Source organism: Carcharodon carcharias, chromosome 17 (genome assembly GCF_017639515.1).
Source record: "Carcharodon carcharias isolate sCarCar2 chromosome 17, sCarCar2.pri, whole genome shotgun sequence".
NCBI lineage: Eukaryota > Metazoa > Chordata > Chondrichthyes > Lamniformes > Lamnidae > Carcharodon > Carcharodon carcharias.
In genome coordinates, this window is record NC_054483.1 from 13,311,960 (window position 1) to 13,332,113 (window position 20,154).

Sequence of the window (20,154 nt, forward strand, 5' to 3'; positions counted from 1 at the left end):
ACAGCCTAGGCTTGTATTCTTGGATTTTATATGTTTGGGAGGTGATCTGATCAAGGTGTTTAAAATGATTAAAAAGATTTGATAGGATTGATATAGGGAAAATAATCCGGGGTCATAACCTTAATAACACTAACAACTGTTTACATTTATGTAGTGCCTTTAATGTGGTAAAACTGTGAAGATTTTTCCCAGGAGCATTGTCAAATAAAATGTCATACCAAACCACGGAAGGAGGTATTAGGGCAGATGATCAAAAACTTGGTCAAAGAGGTAGGTTTTAAAGAGAATCTAAGGAAGAAAGAGAGGTAAAGAAAAGGGAAGGTTTAGGAATGGATTCCAGAGCTTAGGGCCTTGGTAGCGGAAGGCATGGTTCAATACTGGAGCGATTGAAATTGAGGATGTGCAAGAGGCCAGAATTGGAGGAGCACAGATATCTCGAGGGTTGTGGTACTGGAGGACGTTACACAGGTATGAAGGGGCGAGATCATGGAGCGATTTGAAAAAAAGGATGAGAATTTTAAAATCAAGACTTTGCTGGACTTGGAGTCAATGCATGTCAGTGAGCACAGTGTTGATGATGAATATGGGTTGATGTGAGTTGGTATGTGAGCAGGAGAATTTTGGACGAGCTCAAATTTATGAAGGGTGGAAATGGGATGCCCGTCAGGAGTGTCTTGGCTGTGGATAATTGGAATCAATAGGAGCTTTCAAGGTGTGAGATCACTGGAGTTTTAATCTGTAAGGACATCAAGGACTGTGAACCTAATGTAACTAAATGGAATAAGGTACAGATAGCCATTATATAAATGAGTACTGACAGCTTAACCTAGCCCAGCCTCCTCGACAAACACAGGCTCCTGGCATCACCTGAGCCGGAAGGAAGCAGCTTGTGAGTAAATCTTCTACTTTTATTTTGAGTATTATTAATTTATGCAGGGATTGAATGGCCTCCTCCTCTTCATAATATTTCTGAAAAATGTGAAAGCATCAACATGCAGCAGGAACAGTACTAGATGCTGGGGTCAATGTTGCACAAGAAGGAATAGTTAGTCAACAAGCAGTGTCTGGGCTCACACTGGAGGTAATAAAGGTTTGCTCCACAAATAATAAACACGAGAGAAGTGTCCAGGTTTTGCAGATGCTCTAGAAATATTGAGAAACATTTAATATGCAGCTTCTCTGGCATTCAGTATGCACCTCTTCAAATTGCCGTACACCAGCTGTTTGGATGGTTTTAAGAATGATTCCAAAAGCACAGTCAGCCCACAGAAAGACAGATAGCTTGTGCAAAGACTGTGTGGGAAGGTAACTGTGAGGCTCCTTAGAGGTTGCATTGAATGATAAAGAACTTGGCATTTAATGGTTATCAATTTGTTTTCATCCTTCTCTTCTCTTTACACATCAACTTGACAGTGTTTGGGAGGGTGAGTTTTTGTGATTATACACTCAGGTTTATGCATTGCAGCATAGCAGAGCTCAGTTGGCACTGATTGTTCCCACACTTGGCTAGCCTTTATGTACATTTGGTGGTATTTCACTGTCCTTTTAGACACATTCATCATTTCTCAACATTCTGCAGTCAGGAGTTCCAATCAGTGCTGGGAAATAAGTTAGAAATTGACATCACCTTCTCCCTGATACTGAAAGCACTCCCCCACGGATACTGAGAACACCTCCCCTGCCACTAACGTTAATTTCCCCCAGAACTGACAACACTTTCCAAATACTGACAGCACTCCTCAAACCTAAGTTTTCCCCTTCCCTGCTCTGATTTCTCCTTTTCTGAAGCTGCTGACTCTTGCTGAAGCATGGATCCATGGAGACTTGAACCCTTCAATGCCTCACCCAAGAGACATTCATCATGCCTGACCTTAGGCAAGGAAGTCCTCAGAATGTTCTTGTCAAGGATACCACAACTGAGCCTGATCTTGCTCAAACCTATTGTCCACATGTTCATATACACGCATATACTTGCTCTCATACATACACACCCACATACGTATGTACACAAATACGCACACACATGCATACACATGCATTCGACCAACCCATGCATACACATGCAAATGCACACACATGCATGCATACATACCTGGAAGCACACTTTTCTTCCTGACAAAGGGTCTATTGAAATGTTAACCTGTCTTTTTTTTCACTGCCACTGCCAGATTCACGATATATTTCCAACAGGGATTATGAAATGAGATCTGGAGAGGGAACCTAATTTTCTCTCTTTAACCAGAGAACATTGAGGCCTATTCTTGGATGCTGTTGAAATCCAGTTGTGATGAGATAACTTAGTAGCGACTAATAATTGAACTGGAGCCTTCCTAACATCTCTTGCTTGGTACTGCATGATGTAATCGATTTAATCTGGAGGCTGGGCAGCTGGCTAAAATCTGTCAAAATAGTGGGAGCAAATAAACGGTAATCCTACTAGCTAGGCACCATCTAATGCCAAGCAACTATTCCAGCTCAATATTAAATTATTCTGGATCTATTTGCAAAATTGCCCTCATTTAGAATTGTCTTATTTTCTTATCTTATTGTCTCTTTTTAGAGTGAAAACATCTCTTAAAACAGGTGTGAAATGTGAGAAAAGAGAATTCTAAATTAACGTTGAAACATTTCTACTAATTACTCAATTCGAAAATGGAAGATTTTTTTTCATTTTCATATCTATAGGGTGGAATTCCATGAAGCCAAAGGGTCTACCCCATACTGTCCATAACCAATTGAACTTGGAGTTCATTGTGCAATTGTTCCATCATTCCTAGTTGTGTCTTCTCCTGACTGTCCCTAAGCTCTGAAATTCCCTCCCTGAACCTCTCTACCTCTCTATTTCTCTCTGCTCCTTTAGTTGATTCTTAAAACTACATCTTTGGCCAAGTTTTTGATCACTTGTCTTAACATCTCATTACATGGTTCGGTGTCAAATTTTGTTTGATGGCCTTCTGTGAAATATCTGAAGGGACTGAATTTTACCTTCCAAGGTCGGGCAGTGCCCAACTCAAACACATGTGAAATTGCACAAAATTACATCGGGCACATGAGCAATATTGAGGTCAGTTGGAGCCAGAGCCGCGTCTGCTGACAATTAAAGGGCCAATTAAGGCCATTAATAAGCCTATTGTCCACAATTTTATGTTGCCTGTGTGATTTCATGCTCGTTGCATGGGCAAAACCAGCAGCTGGGCAGGCTATTTTTAACAAATTGTCATCCAAGGGCAGAATAAAAAGGCTCTGGAGCATTGCCATTGTGAGTAGTGAGGAGGTTAGGAAATAGTTTGCTGCTTCTTACTTTGTAAAACTTTACAGTTTTATCTCTGTTTTGAGCTTCAATCTTTGCATTGCTAGCCTTCATTTCAGGACTCATTGGTCTCTCCGAGGCTTCTAGTGGATTTATACCATGTGGACCCTTCTAGTCACCAGACAGCCTTCTGTTCCTCTGGTAATGGGGATTGTCTACTCCACGGGTGGCAACTCCCCTGAAGAGGAAGAGAGGGGTAGAAGGGAGAGGAGGCCAGGTGTCTGTAGGCAGTGTCCAATGGAGCGACCTGTGGGAGGAGAGGTGCAGGCACAGGGGGTGCAGGGTCAGCAGGGAGTCCAAGGCAGAAGGGGGTGTAGAAGACGCCATTTTCATGCTGCCAGGGTGTACAGGCAGCTACTTCAATATGTCCGAGGTGCAGTGCCGAAGGAGGCTTCGCCTCTCCAGATAGGCTATGACCTCCATAAGTCAGATGGCTGGGCTGGAGATCACCTCCAACTGTATGGGTGGCCACCCCTTACCATTGGCTCTGAAGGTAACAGTGACCCTCCTAGTCTATGCCTCCAGCTCTTTCCTGATGTCAGTGGGGGATCTGCGAGGAGTGTCCCAATCAACTGTCCACACTTGCCTGAAGCTGGTGACTGGCACTCTGTTCATGGCATTTATTCATTTCCAGATGCATGAGGCCAGCCAGGCTGAGCGAACCAGAGGCTTTGCTGCAATTTCTGGGTTCTCCTATGTCCAGGATACAATAGCCTATACACATGTGGCCATCAAGGTGCCAGCGGGTGAGCCAGGTGCTTTCGTCAACAGGAAGGACTTCCATCCCATGAATGTCCAGATAGTTTGTGACCACAAGATGCAGATTCTGCAAGCCTGTGCAAGGTACCCTGGTAGCTCCCATGACACAAACATCCTCAGACATTCACGGGTGCCAAGGCTGTTCATGGCTCCAGCTCAACTGGATGGATGGCTGCTGGGTGACAAGGGATATCCATTGAAAAGTTGGCTTATGACACCTCTGTGGCACCCAAGAACAGAAGCTGAGCAGAGTTGTATTAGGAGTCATGCCTCCACAAGGGCAGTGATAGAGAGGACCATAGGTCTGCTGAAGATGAGATTCAGATGCCTAGACCATTCAGGAGGAGCACTACAATACCCAGCAGAGTGGGTGTCACTGATAATTGCACTCTCCACAATCTGGCGTTGGCCTTGAGGCAGCTCCACAGCCACAGATGATGACTCCAGTGGTGGATCAGAAGAGGAGCCTGGGCAAGAACACAGTGAGGACATGGAGGCAGACCTCTGGAACCTTTAGGGAGGCAGGGACACCAGCGAGGCCTTGATTCACCATTCCTTCAGCTATGCTGCAAAGGCACTGCTTCCACCTCATGCCGGGGGTGTAGCCTTCTTACTGAACGACCCATTCCATTGAACCCAAAGTCCACTCATTGTCTGTGCAATAAAGTTTAGAGCCCCTCATGTCCAGCATGAGATACTGGCGTGCCGTGTATATACAAAACAGGTGGATATAGTCAGGCCATTCAGACAAAAGCAAAATTTATATCATGTTGGCACTCCTATCAAATGAACGTCACAATATAAGATGGTCACACCAGTAAACAAATTAACAAAACATGTCGGAACAGAGGATCACCTGTGAAAAGTCCCTTTGTGCTCACAATGCCTTAAACTTAAGTTTGCAAGTGCTGCGCCTTGTTGCCCCTCCCCCCTTCACTGGCAGCAGCATTGGAGGCAGCCTGCTGACTGTCCTGTCCTGTTGGCCTTGATGACCTTGGCGATCATCCTCTGCCCAGTGGAGCATGTGCTCCACTGGGCAGAGCCACAGCTGGGCACTCCTCAGTCTTGGCGGCCTCATCAGATGCAACGGTCACTAGCAGAGGAGCGGAGGAGATGCTGCCATTATCTAGAGCACCCGAGAAGGGCCCACAGAGACGACAGGCAGCTTGTGTGCCAACATGAGGCCGGCCTGGATCTCCCTGCTTGCCATAGATGGCCAGGCACTTAGCAGAAATACTAGGTGCCTCATCCATCTCTCACACTGGCAGTGATCTCCTGAGGTCATTGCCTGTGTGAGGGATTGCTGGTCCGAGCACAACCCTAAGAACCCCTGATTCTGTCCCTGGAGTTGCCTCTCCATGACACTCTCAATAAGGAGGTAATGTGCTTGGTGCTGAGGGTCAATGCGGTACTCATGGACTCCTCTATGACAGACATCATGGCACACAGACCCTCAGGAATCTCAGCCAGATGCTCTTTCGCGTCCCGCTGGATATCCAGCATTTGCCACCTAATGGACGACTCTAGAGGCTGGTCATCTGCCTCGGACTCAGCATGGTCCTGGTCTCCAGCAATCCTCCAACTGCCGGCACCCTGGACACTCTCTGCCTCCGCCTGCTCCTCATGCGAGCATGCCATGCCCTCACCGTTGTGCACCAGCATTGTAGCTGATGATCTAAAGCCCACTGAGGTACTGGTATCTGCTCCGGTGCCTAGTGCAGAGAGGGGGTGCCTTGCAGGTGCATCTGACGGGCACTTGTCCTCCGGCATCAAGGGTTGCTCATCGGGGTCCTGCAATCCTTTGCTGGATGGTGATTCTAGGGGAGAAAATGACATGTTATTATTAGCCATCATACTGTCACTATGCATGCTAGGTGGGCTGATGGGACAATGGAGATCCGAATCATGGCGCCATCGTCTTTCAATGAACAATGGGGACTCCAAGTTTGAGGTTTCCATTTCAGATGAGACAACATAAGAATGTTTACACATTCCAACACTCACATCTGTGCACTGCATTCTTATCTTGGTCAGAGACCCCTGCCACTCCACAACCTGTGGACCTAGCTGGGCACCAGCATTGCATCTCTAAGGCATCCGTCTTGTTTCTCGTCAATATGAGCAGGTTTGGGGGGCCTCTGCCTGTCCTTGACCTCTTGATGTTGTTATGGCTTCTCTTCTCCTGAAAGGATAGAGGAGCATTGATTAATTCACTTTGTACCTGCAGTGCCATTGCAGCCTGGCCAACCCCACCTGAAGAACACCCTGCAGGGCACATCTGAGTCATGGCCCTCAACCCACAAAGCAATCAGGCCAAGCAGCCGGAGCTCACTGCCTTGTCATTGACAGTTGGAATTCAGACTCTTACAACCCTGAGCATCACGGGGGGATGGCCAGCCATTAACATTTCTCCACACAGATCCATGCCAACTTGGTACTCACCCTTGCCGAGTGTAGCAGTTCATTGAACCTTTTGCAGCACAGCATCCATGTGCGCTGCACAGCATCGTGGCCGCTGACATGCTTTCTTGGTCAGGTATGGTGGCCTCCTCTTGCTATCCCTGGGGATGGGGATGTCCCACCTTGTACTGAGCTCCTCCACAAGGATTGCAAGGCACTCATACGAGAAAAGGGGGGAGCCAAGTGCCCACAGGACTTGCCCTCTCACCTGGTGTGCCCAGCAGGTGCAGGTGCCTTTACTGCTCAAAAAAAGTTTTGTCAAACAACTATAAAGCTACAAAGTGTCCCCTGGTAGCCTCCAGGGATGCAACTGGACCCGGTGCCCAACAGACTCCTGCCATCTACCCCCCCTCCCCCCCAACCGGCCCTTCCGACCATTGAGAAGATGTGTTTCACGCTGAGCACCCTTAATTTGCCACCCAGCGAGAAATTGCATTGCAAATACGATCCTGCCCAGGAGCAGATTATATGCCCGCTTCTGGCCCCGCTGACTTGGCGCGAACGCCAAGTGTGAATTTCAGGTCAAGATGTTTTATTACATTAAAGTTGCTGGATAAATGCCACTTCTTGTAAGGCACTCTCAGGCTATTCTGACAGATGCCATTAGACGCAGCTCTTTCTAGAACTCCAACTCCGAGGAACTAGGATGATTGAGGAGGATCCATACCCTTGGTGACAGTAAGATTCAGTGAGGTACAGCCCATGCCACAAACACTAAATTTCCATCTGTCAGCTTAGCAGTAGCAATGGGGCTGAGTAATTCACCCCACTGTTGTTGGTTCTGAACTAGTTTGGCCATTCCTATGATCTGTATCACTTTATGCGACAAGCTCCTGTTGAGCACACTCTTGGTCTCCATCGCTTCTTGCCCCAAATAGCTCTTATGCAGAGCTAAGTAAGGCATACAAGCTCTTTCCAATCTTCAAACTTGCTCAAACCATTGAAGTCATCTTCCTATGGCTATGGCCTATATGTTTCTCAAAGTCCTACTGGGACAAAACAGTGAACCTTTCCCTCTCGATGTTCTTGGTTAATGGTAAATACTAAGGGTTCTGTAGTTTGTCCCTATGGCATGGAGATAGCTGTAATTGCAAGTTGAATAGGCTTCAAGTGGATCAATTGATATTTATTCCTATCATGGACCACCTTGCAGTTAGAGGGAGGCTCAATTTACTGTTTTGATTCTGTGTATGAATTTTCTCTTGGGCTGTGAAGTCAAGAGTTGAAATTTTTGAAAACCCTGAGATCCGGCCTTTTTACCACCATTATATTTTGGGTTAGATTCTTACAATGCACAGTGCATTTTGGCACAATTACCAGCACACAAGGAAACGCACAGTAATAGGTGAGGCATAGCAATAGCTGAGAATGGGAATAAATTAGAGATAACATGTGAGAAGAGGAATAGGTGAGAAACAGCAATAGATGACAACAGGAATAGATGACATAAAGCAGGAACTTAAAGGCATTAAAAAGCTTTAAAGGGCAGGACTTGAGGTTGAGCTGAAGCTCATGTTAGTCCCAGTAGGCCATGTAATTCAGCGAACACATAGGTACAAGTCAGTTAGATTAACGAGTGGATTATTACTTGTAATCCATGAGGATATCAACATAGATTTCATTTAAATCTCACACTCTGCTGGATTGGCCCATTGAATTTAAAGACTCTATGGCCTGAATTTTTCAGATGATGGGGTCTCACTTCCCGCTATCCGAAGAGTTGGTGGGGAACACATCCCAGCCAACTCTGAGTGCTCCACAGCCATGTCATGCTTGACTGAGCGTTAGGTGTCTGCAGGCAGGACATCTGCCCCTCACTCGGGCTTATCTGATTGGCTGGAACTCTCTAGTTCCTGCTGCAAAAGGAGCTGCAGTGGACAGAAGAGGAAGTGCTTGAGGAAGCCTGAGATGAAGTTCGGGTGCCAAAGGCCCAGGTAAGTTAAAGGGTCCCAGGGTGAGGAGGGTGGGGAAGGCCTGGGCATTGGGGGTGGGGTGGGGGGTGTGTGCGCCGCATGAAGGGGGCATTCAGGTCTTGGGGAAGACCCCAGCAGCGAGGTGGGAGGTCCAAAGGCCACATGTGGTGGGGTGGGGCGGTGGGGGTGTGCAGACTTCAGGGATCTTCTGAAGGAGGCACCCGCCCCCACCGTCCCACCTGAGATCTAATTCCGTTGATTTTCAGGCTTCCCTCACACAAAGTCAACCCTCCCACCAGCCTAAAAACTGAGGCTGCGTCGGAAGTGGCTCTTAAGTGACCAATAATTGGGCTCTTAAGGGCCTCAACTGGAGCAAGGGCAGGATTCCTGTCCGAGGCCTTGCTCGCCCTAGTGTAAAATCGCTGTAAGGTCGTGGCAGGCAGGAACCCAGAGGGAATCCTGTCCCTTCAATTCCACGCTCCCCACCTACCAAAAAGCCTGCCGGTGGAGGAGCATATAATTCAGACCTGTTTGTATATAATACCGCAATACACAGAGGTGGAATGATCATTAACATCGATAATGTGTAGCATTAGTGTGTAATGTGATAATGACATCTGTAAGTGTGAACCATCACTCGGTGCCAATTTATGACCAGTCGGCTGAGAATCCGCTGAGAATCCAAGTTGAAGTGGCTTGAACTCTTGTGCTGCACAATCTTACAGCTGTCTGGGAGGGGTTACTTACTTTTACTTATATGATCTGGTTTCAAATGCAGCTGAAGGGAAAATAACAAACTGTTCCATCAAGTGCCTGTATTCATGTTAACTTTGCAGCTTTATGGCATTACAGTTGACACCATTGTTAGGTAAGGGACATGGAGCAAACACCAGTTGATGGAGCTGAGGTGCTGATCAGCCACAGTCTAACTGAATGTGGAGCAGGTTCAAAGGACAAAATGACATTCTCTACATGAACCTTCTGTTTACTGCTGTAACTGACCTGTTGCTGTATCTCATCTGTTTTTGTCCCTACTGTTACTATATTACGGACTAGGCAGGGCTGGAAACAAAGTAGCCCAGGATCCCACTCCGAATGAACTCCTGTGAGGCAATGTATTAATGTGGATATCACGTGAAGGCAGTATACCAATCTAAAATAGCCTCACTATTGAATAGCCTATCAACAGCACACAGGAAAGAAAAAAACACTTATAATAGTGTTCACTGTCTGACGTCTTTGGAGTTGCTTTGAGCTAAACTCAGGATCCTTTGAAGAGGAGAAAAATGGATTAAGATCTCTCCTTAAATCACCTTCTGTTTTCACAATGTGGTTCTTTTCCTTTATGCAGGTACATGGCTATCATTCATCCACTGAAACCAAGATTGTCAGCAACAGCCACCAAAATCGTCATTGGAACTATCTGGGTGGTGGCTTTGTCCCTGGCCTTTCCACAGTGCTATTACTCCAGGACAGAGCAGTTCCCAGGCAGGGTGGTATGTTATGTGGATTGGCCCGAGAATGCAGAGAATGGCACAAGACACGAAACTACGTAAGTTATCTTTTGATACTGCCTTATTCAGGCCTTGTCAGTTATATACAGCCATCCTTCCCTGGCCCAAGTAAAGAATCTTGCCACATGAGTTATTTGTGGGTGTGAGTCTCTGCTGTGTCCTACTCTGTGATTTCAGGGTATCTCACCATTAAGTGTTCTTCTGAAAGCACATTAATTCAAGCAATAGTTTCAAATTTACTACTATACACAGAACATAAATAAGACTAAGATACTTTTTTTTATTCGTTCATGGGACATGGGCATCACTGGCTAGGCCAGCATTTATTACCCATCCCTAATTGCCTTTGAGAAGCCGGTGGTGAGCTACCTTCTTGAACTGCTGCAGTCCATGTGGTGTAGGGAGGGAGTTCCAAGATTTTGATCCAGCAACAGTGAAGGAACGGCGATATACTTCCAAGCCAGGATGGTGAGTGGCTTGGAGTGGAACTTACAGGTGGTGGTGTTCCCATGCATCTGTTGCCCTTGTCCTTCTAGATGGTCGCAGTCGTGGGGTTGGAAGGTGCTGTTAAAGGAGACTTGGTGAGTTCCTGCAGTGCATCTTTTAGATGGTACACACTGCTGCTACTGTGCATCGGTGGTGGAGGGAGTGGATGTTGAAAGTGGTGGTAAGGGTGACAATCAAGTGTGCTGCTTTGCCCTGGATGGTGTTGAGCTTCTTGAGTGTTGTTGGAGGTACACTCATCCAGGCAAGTGGGGAGTATTCCATCACACTCCTGACTTGTGCCTTGTAGATGGCAGACAGGCTCTGGAACTCAAGAGGTAAGTTACTCTCTGCAGAATTCCCAGCCTCTGGCCTGCTCTTGTAGCCACAGTATTTATATGGCTAGTCCAGTTTAATTTCTGGTCAATAGTAACCCCCAGGATATTGATAGCCAGGAACTCAGTGAAGGTAATGCCATTGAATGTCAAAGGGCGATGGCTGGGATGGTCTTGGAGATGGTCCTAGCCTGGCACTTATGTGGCACAAATGTTACTTGCCAAACAAGTGAACAAATAGTTCACTTTTACAGAGCCAATGAAGGGAAATTTCTAATTTGCTAAGAGAAGTGCAAATTTATGTTAATAGGTTCTCAGTATTTCTGAATACTAAGTGGTCTAAGAGGTCTCCTTTTTAAGATGTAGATGAGGAGAAAGTTTTTCTCTATGAGTGTTGTTAATAAATGGAATTCTCTTCCCAGAAAGCAATAGAGTTAGATGCCAGTGTTGTAGCTGTACTGGAACAGCTTGGCTAGGGGCGCAGCAAGTTGTAGGGCTCAAGTTTTCTGTACTATTGCCAGAATATTGTCAAGGCCCAAAGCCTTTATGATATTCAGTGCCTTCAGCCATTTCTTGATATCATGTGGTGTGAATCGAATTGACTGAAGACTGGCATCTGTGATGCTGGGGACCTTTGGAGGAGGCCGACGTGTACCCCACTCAGCACTTCTGGCTGAAGATTGTTGCAAATGCTTCAGCCTTATCTTTTGCACTGATATGCTGAGCTCCTCCATCAGTGAGGATGGGGATATTTGTGGAGCTTCCTTCTCCAGCGAGTTGTTTAATTGTCCAACACCACTCATGACTGGATGTGGTAGGTCTGTAGACCTTAGATCTGATCCATTGGATGTGGAATCGCTTAGCTCTGTCTATCACTTGCTGCTTATGCTGTATGGCACACAAGTAGTCCTGTTATAGCTTCACCAGGTTGACACCTCATATTTAGGTAAGCCTGGTGCTGCTACTCCTGGCATGCCCTCCTGCACTCTTCATTGAACCAGGGTTGATCCCTTGGCTTGGTGGCAATGATAGAGAGGGGGATATGGCAGGCCATGAGGTTACAGATTGTGGTTGAGTACAGTTCTGCTGCTGCTGATTACCCACAGCGCCTCATGATGGCCCAGTCTTGAGTTCCTAGAAATGTTCAAAATCTACCTCATTTAGCATGGTGGTAGTGCTACACAACACGATGGAGGATATCCTCAATGTGAAGATGGGATTTCACCTCCACAAGGATGTGTGGTGGACACCCCTTTGGCAGGTAGATTGGTGAAAGTGAGGTCAAGTAGCTTTTCCCTCTTGGTTCCCTCACCACCTGCTGCAGATCCATTCTAGCAGGTATGTTCTTTAGGACTCAGCCAGCTCAGTCTGTGGTGGTGCTACCGAACCAGAATGGGGGTTATGGACATTGAAGTCCCCCACCCGGAGTACATTCTGCTCCCTTGCCACCCTCAGTGCTTCCCCTAAGTGCTGTTCAGCATGGAGGAGTACTGATTCGTCAGCTGAGGGGGCATGGTACGTGGTAATCAGCAGGAGGTTTCCTTGCCCAGGTTTGACCAGCATGTTCAACTTCAGCAGTTAATCTATTCTTTGTGGCGTTGGTCAAGGGAAGAAAGTTGGCCTGGATGTCAACAGAATTCTCTGCACATTTTCAAAAATTGCTATTGGGTGTTTTGTGCTTAACAACGGAGATTATGACCTTGGTTTCATGTCTAATCCGAAAGACGGCACATCCAACAGTGTGGCACTCCTTCTGTACTGCACCGGAGTGTCAGTCTAGTTTGTGTGTTGAGATCCCTGAAATGGGACTTGAACACATACTTTCTGATTCAATAATATATGACTCAGAGATATTGATCCAAACTGGTATTGGGGCCTTTGTGAAATATTTCTCAGTCTGCAAAGGGATTTACTGTGCTTTTGTTTTATGTGTTAATGGTATGTTAATTATATTATTAAGGTTAAGGATATATTCAAGGAGAACATTGGTTGATTAAATACATTGAGCACATATAAAGAGAGACTTCTGGGACATTGGGCGTTGGTTAGGGAGGAGGCAGACATTTGTAATGTTGCATTCTGTAAATAAATCTAGTATTAAGCATAATATTGGCATCTGGTTTCCTACTTCATCATTTGACTGTCAAAAGTTTCATAGTGTATTCATATTTGATGGTCAGAAGTAAGCTGGCAGTGAATATTTGGGAGTTTTGTCCCTGTAGTGATCTCTCAATGAATAGAATCTGTTGTTTACTATGCATTTTAACATCCTTTTGGGATCTGCTGACTGAAATGTTTCACAGCAAGAAACCTTGGTTACACAATTCAATGGATTAAATTAAAAAAAGACTTGCATACATATTTATAGGGAGAGAGAACTCCTTTCGTGACCTCAGGTTGTTTTAAAACACTTTACAACCAATGAAATTTTTTGAAGTGTAGCATCTACTATAATGTAGGAAAAAATGGCAGCCAATTTGTGTACAGCAAACTCTCACAGACAGCAAAGGAGATCTAAGTGAGACTTGAACCCAGAGCCTTCTGAATCAGAGGTGAAAGTGCTACCCACTGAGCCCAGGCTGGCACATGTGACACATACATCACAGATGCATTGTTTGTATGGCAGTGGTACCCAAGCAAACTCAAGACAACAGCCAGGCCATCAACAAGATGCTTCAGTCTGCTCTGAAACATGAACTTATCCAGTTCACTCTGATACGAGAGCTGACTCACAAGATACATCTTGATTGTGAATAGAAGGTTCGTGGAAAGCAGGCACCAGGCAGAGATTTCCTGATAGGGGGAGCTTATTTCTGTGTGGATTGAGTATGAATAGATTTGACTGTGTGCCCATCTGCAGTCCTTGGCAGGAATGGCTCGAGATTGGGGAATGCAGTCTTGGACCCCCGCAACATTGTACTTGGCTAAATCATCGTATGTTCAATCAAACCCAAGGAGCACCACATGGCATTCGGCAGCAGGATTGAGAATGCAGGCATTTCCTCGAAGGTCTGGCAGGACTACTCAACAGCACACTAGCCTTCCATATGACTGTCATGAGCTTGGTGCTGCCTATCACATACAAAGAGCAGTGTCATTTCGCAGCCAGCCTGGCTCCGATTGTTTGAACAGACCCATGTGCTCAGCCCCATCAATCCTCAAATCAGCTATCAGCAATAATAAATAAAAGACAAAGCACAGATCATTGATGTTAGAAGTTTAAGTGACAAGGGGAATTCAATCATAAAAACAAATGAAAAGTGAAGTAGCTCCTAAGATGAAAGGGTTAGAGACCAGGGAAATGCCAAGAATCTCTCTCAATTAGTTTGAGTTATTTTTTATATTGCTGATTGTGCTATCTGTTTTCTCTCTAATGGAATTAAACATACTTGGGGAGGAATTGGTATGCATTACCTCTATTCTTCAAACACAAAACATAACAATTTAGCAGAGGGACAGCTTGCAGTCAATCTGCAACAGCATTTGTCCCACTACTAAATAAGAAATCGTGGGGCCTTTATTTTAGTCTGCCCTAAGTATTTAAATTAGGGAACTAACATCTGTTGAAAGGCCCTTACCTGCTTATTGTTGGCGAAGGCCGTTATCAGGCCTGGGCAAGTTTCAGGTTCTTCAGATCGACCCCACAGGAGTCACTATCTTTGCTGAGCTTACTGATCTCAACAAGTGTTGGCCTGACATGGGAGCATGTGGAAAGAACACAGCCATAGTTCCCAGGCCTGAATGTTTCGGGAAAGTGTATAATTCAGGCAGATCTGACATACATCTTCTTCCTGCATCAGCTGGCTTCCTGCAACTCATTTCCTGTGGTTGCTTGGACCATGAGGGTTTAGTTTGGTTCAGCCTCATTTAATACATAATCCTGCATCATGCCTGAAGATTTTAGATTGTAATTCAAAATACACCAAGAAAAATATGGTGAAGGGTAAATATTAAAATCCACAAAGCTTGGATTAATCTGAATCAGACTGGGTTGGTGTTATTGCTGCTTTCTTCCTCAAGGGGGTAACCCCAATAAAATAAATGAATCTTCTTGGGAGCCAGAGAACTCGTGGTGGCACAAATGATGGATCTTTATCAGAAAAGTTTTCTCAAGAGACGTTACAGGAAAGGATCCACGAAATAGAAGTCAAGGGAGAAAGCCGGGTTAGAAACAGAATGAGAATGACAATGTATTCTACTTGCTCCAGCTTCCAAAAAGAAAGTTTGACCCTTCTTGGAAAGTGCGGAAAGTGGTTGGAAATGCATGGCAAGCCTGGCAGCAGTAAGAAAAAGGAAAGATTGGTTCACCATTTGAGTACACACCCTTCCTCACAACTTCAGCTGTGACAACGGGCCTATGCTCAAAACATTAATACTGCCAGTCCTGCTGTGTGCTCCCAGAAACTTTTTGCTGATTGAGGAGAAATGAGAATATCTCCAAACAGAAAGCACAATGTACTATGTGGTACTTTATAATGTCAGTTTGGCAACAATCTTTATGCTTGATACCATTTACCTCAGTCTATCAAAATCCTAAGGCAGGCTACTGACTTCTGCTGATTGCTGTCACCTCAGTGTGAATGAATCTGTTTTTATCTCCTCGGTTCTGTGCTGAATGGACCCTGGAGATACTCAGCTGAACTGTCAATCTATGTTCATTCACTTGCCCTGTTTTTTTTAAATTTTCTGGTTGTTGCCCCTCTGCTCAGTGTGAAATTCTTTGAGGATCTGTGTTGAGCTCTCATGGTTTAAAATTGCCATGTGGCCCCTGTCAATCAGACACACACAATCTCTATTCCATTTATAAATGCCACAGTGAATTCACTGTGTTCTGTCCACCTGCTCAACAGTTATGGCTCATTGTCACTGCAATGGCTTCGAGACAGAAATATTTCTTCCACTTTAGTGTATGCTGAAAGATCTTAAGAAGGTGCTGTCTTTGGCAATTTCCAATATCCTCTTCTCAGCAATTCCAATGATTAGGGTGGATATTACAAGCCTCTAACTGCTGCAAATTTAGCAGAGTTTCTGATCAGTTTGTAAGCTGCTGGTTTCTTCAAAGGTCATTTGGATTGGCTCTGATGCATCTTGTTTTCATGTCAGACACCGGAAATGTTGCCTTACCTTTGGTTTCATTCTACTGCTAACCTTCTGCTAGTTACTGCTGGCTCCCTCTTTCTTAGTGAAGGTTCCAACGGCACTCACAGGAACAAGCTGCCATATGTGACAATGATCTCTTGAGCCATCATTAATAGTGCCTTTTGATTGGCTGATGGAGAGAAACATTGCCTGTGCTATTATGTCCCTGGTAATAGGTAACATAATGAGGGTCACTGATTTGCAATTTTAGATAGATTGTCGGAGGTGACTACAGAACATGTGTTAGAAGCACCATAAAGCAAGTGCAGAATTTAGGAAGGTGTTTTAAGTCAGTTCACTCTTAGACCTGCACAAAATCAATGAGACCATTGTTCCCCTCCTGCAATATCCAACCTCTGCCTATGCCCCCTCTGCCCACATGTTAAACCGATTAGTCCCAAAAGTATTCATTGAGAAAACTGCAAACCTTCACGACAATGGCTGGAATTTTCCCTGAATCGCACTAAGTGTGATGGCAGGCTTGATAAAAGGATTTTTTCTCGCCAGCTGCTAGGACAGGGTTTTGCACTGTATCATCTGCTTCCCACCTCATTAATTATGCAGCCACAGGTAACACACTATCTTGCTGGCAGGTGGGCTCTATATCGCCCGCCATGCTGTTACCTCACCGCTTCTTCACTCCAGGCGCATAGCTAAACTGCAGCTGTCATAAACAGTTCTCAATATTTCTGGCCCAGGACTGCTGCAGTGAAGACATGCCCCCAAAAGCCAGGAAGAGTTCAGTGATCTGTCCCTGGACTGCCTTTTGGAGGCCCGCTATGATGTCCTCTAGTTCCACTCTGGCTGCAGGAGGTCCAGCAGTCGCACCACTCTGGTTTGTGAGGTGGTGGCAATGCTGGTCACTGCTAATGCTGTACAGAAGAGATTGGCCATCCAGTGCAGAGAGAGGAGGAATGATCTCATCTGTGCCACCAGTTAAAGCAACCATCTCATCAATCTAAACTCTCACACTCAGTAAAATGATCGAAGGGGTCATCAACAGTGCTATCAAGCGGCACTTGCTTATCAATAACATGCCCACTGACACTCAGTCTGGATTCTGCCAGGGCCACTCAGCTCCTGACCTCATTACAGCCTTGGTTCAAACATGGATAAAAGAGCTGAACTCACGAGGTGAGGCAAGAGTGACTGCCCTTGACATCAAGGCCGTTTTTGACCGAGTATGGCATCAAGGAGCCCTAGCAAAACTGGAGTCAATAGGAATCAGGGGGAAAACTCTCCACTGGTTGAAGTCATACCTAGCACAAAGGAAGATTGTTGTGGTTGTTGGAGGCCAATCACCTCAGCCCAGGACATCACTGCAGGAGTACTTCAGGGTAGTGTCCTAGACCCAACCATCTTCAGTCATTTCACCAATGACCTTCCTTCCATCATAAGGTCAGAAGTGGGGATATTTGAGAATGTTTACACAATGTTACAAGCCTGTTGTGTAACATTTTATCAGGAGCACGGCTGTGCTGTTCTTATCTGTAAAAACACTTGCTTGTAGGTTTTTACAAATGATTTTTAAAAAACTATTGGATTTAGTGGGTGAGAGCTCTTTAAAATGGATTTTTAACTTTTACGGTTTCCAACCAGGTCATTTAAAGGTTAGCAGGCACAGTTGTTCTCTCAGAATTGACCAACATTCCAGGCTTTTTATTGAGAATTGTAGTCTGTGATATTTACTCTCTGCTTTTCCCTTTGTAAAACAGGAGTCTGTTGACAATGAGATGCAGTCCTGGAGCTTTATTATGAATGTTGCTACAGTATTATATGTCAGGTCAGGCATTCGGTCATAGCATCATAATGTCCCACTATTTATAAATTAGAACATCTGCTTCAACTTCTCAACTTCACAAGATGATGCCACCAGCCTCCACATTCAACAGACTCTTTCACAATTTCTGCTTCCTCCACTGTGATACCACCACCAAACACATCTTCCCTTCCCCTTTCAGCATTCTGAAGGGATTGTTCCCCCTATGACACACTGGTCCACTTTTCAATCACCCTGAACATCCCCGCCCACAGTACCTTCTCTGCAACTGCAGGAAAAGCAACACTTGCCCTTTTACTTCCTCTCTTGCCATCTTCCACAGCCCCAAACACTCCTTCGAGATGTAACAGTGATTTATCAGTTTTCAATATTTCATCCACTGCTCATGATGTAATCTCCTCTACACCAAGGGGACAAAATGTAGCTTTGTGACAAGCATGACTCTGAGCTTCTGGTTGCTTGTCCTTTTTATTCTCCATCCTACTCCCTCTTCAAAACTTTGATTTGATTTCCTACAGTTTTTTAATAGAACTCAATGAAAACTAAAGGGACAACACCCTATCTTTTGATTAGGTACTTTATAAACTCAACATTGAGTTCAACAATTTCAGAAGGTAACTACTGCTCCCATTTTCTCGGACAGCAGTTGCCAGTAATGATTCTGCCTTTAACATTTCTATCTCCTCGAGACCCATGAGTGTTGGAGATCTTTGTTAGGTGCAATGCAATTCCATGGAGTTACAAAAACAGAATGTACTGAACTCTATGACCTAAGTCGGAGAATGAGCAAGTACTCCTTTCAAAATCAGCCATTCAAGTGTGACTCACTCAAAGAGCTTTGAGCCTCCAGTGTGTGAATTATGGGGTGGGGAAGGGTTCATGTCTTTTTCTGGATTCTCCATCTCCAGTGCCTGGTGGCAACATCAAACTATCCATTCTCAACAAAAACCCCTCTATTTTACCCCAACAATGTGCCTCAAACCCAACTGAAGAAGATCAAACCTTATTGCATTGAGGTGTCCTTTCCATTTCCTAGACCAGCCCATCCTCAGACCTGTCTGTGAATTAAAGCTGACCAAACATTTTACAGCTTTGCAAGCAGAGGTTGAATTTAAATCCAGATGCTGAGATGAAAAGTCAGTAACTAACCCAATTCATCACACAGCTCTCCACTATTGCCAGGATTCTGGTGTGAAGAGAACGAGAACTGGTAAGCGCCCTCAATGGCACAAATATTGATTCAGGGGAAAATGATATCAATGTCATGGTCATGGAGTCACAGAGTTCTACAGCACAGAGAAAGGCTCTTTGGCCCATCGAGTCTACACTGATCAAACAAGTATCTAACTATTCTACTCCCATTTTCCAACAGTAGGCCCGTAGCCTTGTATGCCATGGCATCGCAAGTGCACATCCAAATGCTTCTTAAATGTTATGAGGTTTTCTGCCACTACTACCCTTTTAGGCAGTGAATTCCAGATTCCCACCACCCTTCGGGTGAAAAAATTCTTCCTCACATCCCCTTTAAACCTCCTGCCCCTTACTTCCACCAAGGGGAAATGTTCCTCCCTGTCCACCCTATTTATGCCCCTCATAATTTTTTACACTCTGACAAAAATAAAATGTAGCCAAGGAGAAATGACAGATTTTAATCATCACACAAATCCATTGTGAAAAGAAAGCATTAGGTAAAGAAGATCTTATGGCCATTTATCTCACTGTTCAAAACTGTTAATTCTGCTGGCTTCCCATGACGGCAGTAATTGCATTACAAGGCTCTACTAAGCCAGTTGATGCTCTCTGCCTTTGCATGGTGCCTTTTTTTTTATCACATCCCCATCTGGTCTCCACACTAAGATGTACCTTGTCGTATTTGGTATAGAGTAAACCAATTATGGATAACCTTGATGTTGTCCTAGCTCTTTTGACCTTGCACACAGTTAGCTTGGGAATGTTGACTGTAGCTTTTCTTGTTTGGATGGATTGACTGTGTCAGTCTCCCAGGTGTCCTTTATGTAAATGACATCCCTTTTTCTTCCTCCCCTCAGTTCTTTCTTTCCCCCTTCACCTTTTTAAGTTATTTTCACATCCAGCATTTTAACCACATCTCTTGGATTTGTAAAACACCATTAGACACTATTGGCTGAAGATCAACTATTTTCTTTTGAATTCTTCTGGCATCCATGTACATATATCGAATTTTACTCTTTGCTCCCTTAACCTTTGATTTCGTTGTCTGGTCTTGCTGTGTGGGCATTTTGATACTCCTTAGGATGTTGTATTCTCAGTGGTAGTGGGACTGATTCCATTATTCTGTCCGTGATTATGTGTTATCCTGACCGCAAGTTGCCCTTGCCTCCTATCACCTCATCTAACAGGGAGATAACACTATTCCTGGCCAAAGTGGAGATGATTGAACAATTCTCCTGTCAATCATGGCAGGATTTTAAGCACATAAATT

At 44.9% G+C, this 20,154-nt stretch overlaps 1 protein-coding gene across 1 annotated transcript in view; it reads left to right on the plus strand.

The window, feature by feature from the left end:
* The window catches only part of LOC121290067 (substance-P receptor-like), a 379,077-nt gene that overhangs the window by 17,075 nt on the left and 341,848 nt on the right, over nucleotides 1–20,154 (plus strand). Inside the window, exon 2 of the mRNA XM_041210224.1 lies at nucleotides 9,794–9,994. Within this exon, the coding sequence (XP_041066158.1) occupies nucleotides 9,794–9,994 (201 nt within the window). The remainder of the gene's footprint in view (nucleotides 1–9,793; nucleotides 9,995–20,154) is intronic.